The sequence below is a fragment of the Lycorma delicatula genome, chromosome 4 (genome assembly GCF_047948215.1).
Source record: "Lycorma delicatula isolate Av1 chromosome 4, ASM4794821v1, whole genome shotgun sequence".
NCBI classification, from domain to species: Eukaryota; Metazoa; Arthropoda; class Insecta; order Hemiptera; family Fulgoridae; genus Lycorma; species Lycorma delicatula.
In genome coordinates this window covers 11,537,840-11,544,257 of record NC_134458.1, presented here as the reverse complement: position 1 = coordinate 11,544,257, position 6,418 = coordinate 11,537,840, and the positions used below count along the sequence as shown (strand labels likewise).

The window sequence follows — 6,418 nt, the reverse complement described above, 5'->3', positions numbered from 1 at the left end:
ATAAATAAAAAATAAAACAGGTCTCAAAATTGTATCTCCCGTAGTTTTCATAATATCCAACGCAAATCACAAAAAGTCGGTGACAAAAAACACGGTTTTTTAAGGTTTGAAGGACAAAATCTTTGTTAAATGACTAATAAATTCGTAAATTGTATAACGAAAACTTGTATAGAACTTAATTCTGAGAAAATTGATGTAATAAAGTCTATGAAAAACAACACAAAAATCAACTTTTATTGTTAAAAACAAAGCTGAAAAAAATTAACAGAAAAATGTTATGAATTTGTAAAAATTAAAAACATCTGTTTTTAGTACAGTAATTTACCTCTGAAAAATTAAAAATCTTTTTATATACTTTTAAAAAAGTACTCGCTGTGGTTTATGGTGTGTTAATTTAAATAAATGTTCGAAAATTACACCTTTGATATCTATGCACTTTTCAACTCGTTTCCTTTCATTTTCTGTCGCCAACCTAACGATATCTTGGAGTCCCTTGATGAGGGTAGCACTATTTTAAGAATGTGAACGACCAGTCCATCACTTGTGTCTACTTTTTGCTTGTACTGGTATACCTCACATTTCATCCATCCCCATAAACAGTAATCTAAGGAAGGAGGAAGGTGACCTAGTTAGCCAATTTACCGCCCCTCTACGTCCAATCCATTTACCAGTAAATTTTTCTTTTAAGAATTGTCTTAATTCATTCATGAAATGAGTTTATGTTGCATCAAGTTGACGATACCTTTCAATTCGTTTCGCCGATGAAACATTTTCAAGCAGTGTAAGTAATACATCTTTAAAAATTCCAAATAATTTCTCCCCGTGACACGTTGTTCTAGTATGAAAGGACCTATTAATTGATCGTCAATCGTCCCGCACCAAACGTTCACCGAAAATCGTTGCTGGAAATTTGATTCGACAACAGTATGTGGGTTTTCTTCAGACCATCGATATAAATACATTATTTTGTTTATGACATTATGGATAAAAGTAGCTTCTTCAGAAAATAATATGAACGGAATCAAGTGATAATTATTGTTAACCCGTTGACAAAACTGCAGTCGGCATGGTTACCGAGATGGAGGTGTAGAATTCTTCTGAATATAAGGATGCAGTCCGTGAGCGTAAATGTCGTCCATGCTGTATTTTGTGTAATATTGTCGTGTAGAAATTCTTCGCGTGCTTGTTTTAGAATTAAACTGTACTACCAGAAGAATATTTTCCCTTTCATCACCGTGTACTGGTTGTCGTTCAGATGAAACGTGGACGTTGGGAAGTGTCTCATTCACACGAAGATTATTAAAAATTCTACAAAATACTTTACGGTTTGGAACTGCTCGTCCAGTAACCTACGTAGGTATTCCTCCACCGCAGTTGGAGCACTTGTATGGCAAAAGCCGAACACTAAAGTCGTATCAGCATATTCTGTAAGAACGAAGGGACGCGGGATTATTCAAAACAAAGAAGTCGAAATGGAATTTCACTTTTTTAAATTCGGATTCAATTGGAAAAATGTGGTTACAATGTAGAGTACAACAAACACAAAAAACACTACGTAATTTGATTCTCAAAAATACGAGTAATTAAACAAAATCAAAATTATGTTAAAAACAACTAAAACCTAACTTGTGTGTGTGTGTGTGTGTGTGCGTGCTCGCGCGCGCGTGCGCATGTGTGTGTGTATATATATATATATATATATATATATATATATATATATATATATACAAGTTAGGCGGTGAGGTTTTAATATTATCGTACATTGTTGGTTTTAGGAATAATTTTGAATTTCTAATCCCGTGGTAACTTTAGTTGGTAAGTTCATTTATAGTTCTCTGATATTTTTAAATTACATTCAGAACGATTTATTTATATTTATTGTATCTACGAGTATACCTAACAATTATGCTCTATAGAAAATTATTTTTTTTTTTTTTGTGGCCACCACATCTTTTTAGCTATCCAAAATTAGCCCGTGAAAAATAAAACTCTGAGAATAAAGTACAAAAGGACAGTTAGAATTAGTCTTTGTGTAGTGTAAATATTAAAGATTTCACAGTCTAATAACCTATAGAGATGTAAGATGGACTAAGCATTCTGAAAACAGTTCAATACTTTTCCAAACCTTACATCTGATCTTAGCAACATGTTCAAAAAATAATTTAGAATCAAAGAATTCGACACTCGTCTGTTCGTATGTTACACTGACCTACCGTATAAGTGTAATAAACAGGGTTTCCACTTTTTAGAAAAGATTCTTTTATGAAGGGTATCCTGTTTTAAGTCACTGAAGTTCTATAAATTCTTAAGTGCTTTTTTTTAACAACTTGCAGAAATAAAAACCTTTTCAAATCTTGACTTAAAAGTCGGTAGATTTATTTTTTGAGATGAAGAAGAATAACCGTTTTAAGTAGCTAATCAAAATTACTTCTTAAATATACCTGCGCTTTAATTTATAAAAAAAAATTAACCGCAGTAAAACAGAAATAACGAAAACAGTGTTTTTTTTCGCAAAATTGATATTTACAATATTGTCAAAGCTAATAGATTTTAAGAATGTACTTTTCACTATCTTTTTTTAACAATATTTGTAACTTTATAATGTATTCCATTAAGTGTATGCTCCCGGGTAAGTTAATATCGCCTAATCAAGGAGAATAAAAAAAAAATTAATCCTTTTAATCGGGCTTAATGGAAATTTCAAAACCTCTTCATAAGATACCGCCTAATATCTATTTAATTATTTTTATTAGTTTTTCGGTTTGTAGTTTTATTGAATAAGAGAAACCGAATTTCTTTATATTATTTTAATTTATGTTTTGAAGTGACTATCACACTACCGATAACAAACCGTAAACTGATATTTCATCATTTTTATTTTCATTTGACAATAAAAGGGAAGAAGGGTGTTACCCTTAAGGCTGCTGGTTAGTTGCGTTCATTATTCACATATGGTTGAAAGCGCTAGCGTCACACCGTGCCTCGCTTTATCTTTCTATCTCTCTAATTCTATCGCTCTCGCTTTTCGTGCCGCCCCACCGACTTTCCCACTCCATCGATCTATCCCGTTCTATAACTCCGTCTACGGTTCTTTCTCTCACTACTTCACGCTCTCTATCGCTCTTCTCCCACCATTCTCGTAGACTCGCTACCTCAGCCGCAGACTCGCCTCCAATATCCCTGCCGAATTGTTCACGGTCTCCCCAGCATGGTGGTGGTGCTGCCGATCCTAGTATTAAGAGTGACTGTTCCGTGAGAGGTTGCTGCTGGTGATAACATTTTATGCGCAGTGCTGGTTGCCTGCCGCGACACATCAGATATTTGTCTGTGAAGCTTGGTGCTAATTAAGTGTTCAAATATAATATAATTGAGAGGTGTATTTTTTTCACCGACGCGTCTAGTTATAAATGTGTCGTAAAGATGGGATCGATAGAGGGACCATCGCCTTTACATGAATTCCACTATCGGGTATTATACCTTTCACGGCCTTCAGTTTAATGTTATCCACTTTTGGTGCGACTAGGTTTTCGGTGTAGCCATGGTCTTCGGAAATGTGTTAGGCTTTCCTTTGACCACTGGGGGATTCGCCAGATTTTTAGTACCAGCGACACGACCGATACTACAACTGCCGTGTGCCAAAGTCACTTCTTGCCTCACATTAGTGTTGTTGATTTGTTTTGAAACTGTTCTTCTATCGACTGTCAGTGATTGTACCAAGTCGTTTTACGTCCACTGGAACACAACTAATCCGATGTAAGTGATCATATAAATTATATCAATTAAACTATTACTGTAAGGCTTAAATTAATAAATCCCTTTCAACGTAGTACCTTGTCGAAAGTTTGTATGTTAATCAAATTATCAAACGATTATGGTTTAATTAACGCCTGTCTCTTTAATTTCGTATGTAACAAGTATGACAATAAATTAAAATTAGGTATACGTCAATGAACTTAGCCGGGATAGAAAATTTTAAATATTTATTTTTAACCTTGTTATTTTGATATTTAGCCCACAACTTAGGTCTTCTAACCGGAAACAAGTATACATTTGTCAGACGCGAATGACCATTTACATACCATTATTATTTGTGCCGCCATATATTAAACATTTTATTTTTCGAAAACAAAATTAAAATCGGCCTTTATTTTCCCTGGGTTAACGTTTAGGGCTCTGGCTTGCTTCTGTTTGTTTTTTTTTTAACAATCGCTAATTATTTTCAGGTTAACGTAAACAAAAAATAACGCGCTTCTTGTTTCGAAGTAGAAAGGTATGAAGACGGTGGCGCCATATTTGTTTTCTTATTAAATCTTAATAACTCTTGCCGCTTTTCATCGTTACATATTTTGTTTATATTTAATTACGCGTTAAAAATTATAAATTGCAATCAACGGTGGGTGATTTTTGACATCGTTAAGTCGATATAAGTTTTTTTTACTGTCACAGGCTATCGACACCTTTGTTCATTTTGTACGAGTGGTAGCACTGCTTGGGTTCAAGTTATATTCAAATAAAACAAGTCTGTTTAATTACATGGTTTTAAAGACGAAAACATATGGACTTTTTATGTTGGGTATTACTGAAGATCATGCTTATTTTATAAATATTACTTTACTAATCGAATAGGAAATGCGTATTTAATAATAAGGTGTGAAAACCAAAAATTGTCGGATCGTTCAAGGCGTACCTTTGTTTAAAATCGAATCGAGATCGTCGAGCACAGCGGTTCGTTTGGTCGATCGTGTTACAGAAGGGGAAGATGCAAGCACTTCTAAGATGAATCCTTGGCCGATGAACTCGATATTTACGTGGCAGCAAATCGAATACCTCTGTAAAAGTTAAAATTTTAGGTTATATCAAAATATATAATACTGTATTAGCTACGTGTTGATGGAATATATACACAGGATAGGTCATGCTTTTATTTCATAATATTACATAAATTTTGATCGGTATATTTTTAAATCTTACCCATTTAAGTACATACCACTTTTAATTACGGGGTGAAGAAATTAAATTTCGATTGTGATGATTTATATTTGTGTCATGTAGGACAAATAAAGGATATCGATATAGTGTAAATATAAAATAATATGAGAAAGAATAAATTTGATATAAATAACACTTTTTACATTTTTTTTTTTTAACTCATTTTGTTTAAATTAATACGCTAATTTTAATTAATTTGATACCATTGTATACAAAAAGAAAATTCTAATACATTTTTGGTCTTAAAAATTACTATAGGTGTTAATTTTTTACACAGATGTAAATTTAATTCAATAATTTTTACGCGATTTATTTCTTTTAAAATACAAGTTTATTGTTGTTTAAAAATCCCAACGATATTAATAAATAACTATTCTTTAGAATAGGATAGCAAAATGTATCCAAAATACTTGTGATTTAATACAGTCCGAGGGCCCACAAGTAAACTTGCTGATCATCTGTTTCCAAAAAGAATTGTTATCATAAAAATTACTTCATTGTATTATTTGTTTTATCTATTTATTTGTTATTCTCTTCTTTTTTTACGTACTTGAATTGTTATTTCATACCAACCACCGATCGTAATTACAAAATGTAACACCTGTCGGTATCGCAGATTTTTTTTCCAACTATCTCCAAAGAAATTCGTTGTATTTACAATTTATTTTTATAAAATTTACATCATCGAAGAGTATTTTGTTAACGTAAAAATAAATGTAGGAAAAACATTAGTAGGTTTTATTTTTTATGCAGCAACGTATATAATGATGTGGTACTTGCTGTTTTTATGTTTTAATTTCACAAGTGGTATAAGTTAGCGAATATTTTTAAGTATCGTTAAATTAAAGTTTATACTATTCAAACCTGAATATCAGGCCGATTAACAGCGCTATATTTTTTTATTGTAATTATCTTCTTATGATAATTGATTTATTTTAACGTTCTACTTTTATTTTATTTTCACATAGCCTACGCTTCTGAAAAGTATACATTTTTTTGATATTTATTGTAAAAAAAAAAAAAAAAAACACGTATTTTCACGCACATATGTGCGATTGTATTAAGAGATAAAAAACTAATAGCAAATTATTTTTGAAACTTTCGGGTAAAAAAAAAATTGCGTAAATTTTATGTAATTTAAATATTCTTTATTAGGTAAATAAATAGTTCCAAACTACCGCATATTTCGATAGCTCCGCGTAAAACAGCACCGTATATTATACGGCTGTTTAACAACGTAGACATAATTTATATTCGCAGCATTATTTAGTTTTAAATGAATGTATTATTTATTATGATAATAATATAATTAAATAAACTTATTTAAAAAAAAAGATATGGCTGCCAAATAAACTTTTATTAAATAAATAAACGGTGTGTAATATATATATTAATAAATTATATACTGTTATTTTTTGTAATAGTTTAT

The 6,418-nt window shown here is 31.4% G+C and overlaps 1 protein-coding gene across 1 annotated transcript in view; it reads left to right on the top strand.

The window, feature by feature from the left end:
* The first annotated feature begins 3,254 nt into the window (after positions 1 to 3,254).
* Ephrin (ephrin) overlaps positions 3,255 to 6,418 on the top strand; it is a 406,907-nt gene continuing 403,743 nt past the window's right edge. The window contains exon 1 of the mRNA XM_075362300.1: positions 3,255 to 3,753. Coding sequence (XP_075218415.1) covers positions 3,539 to 3,753 — 215 coding nt within the window. The 5' untranslated portion in view covers positions 3,255 to 3,538. The remainder of the gene's footprint in view (positions 3,754 to 6,418) is intronic.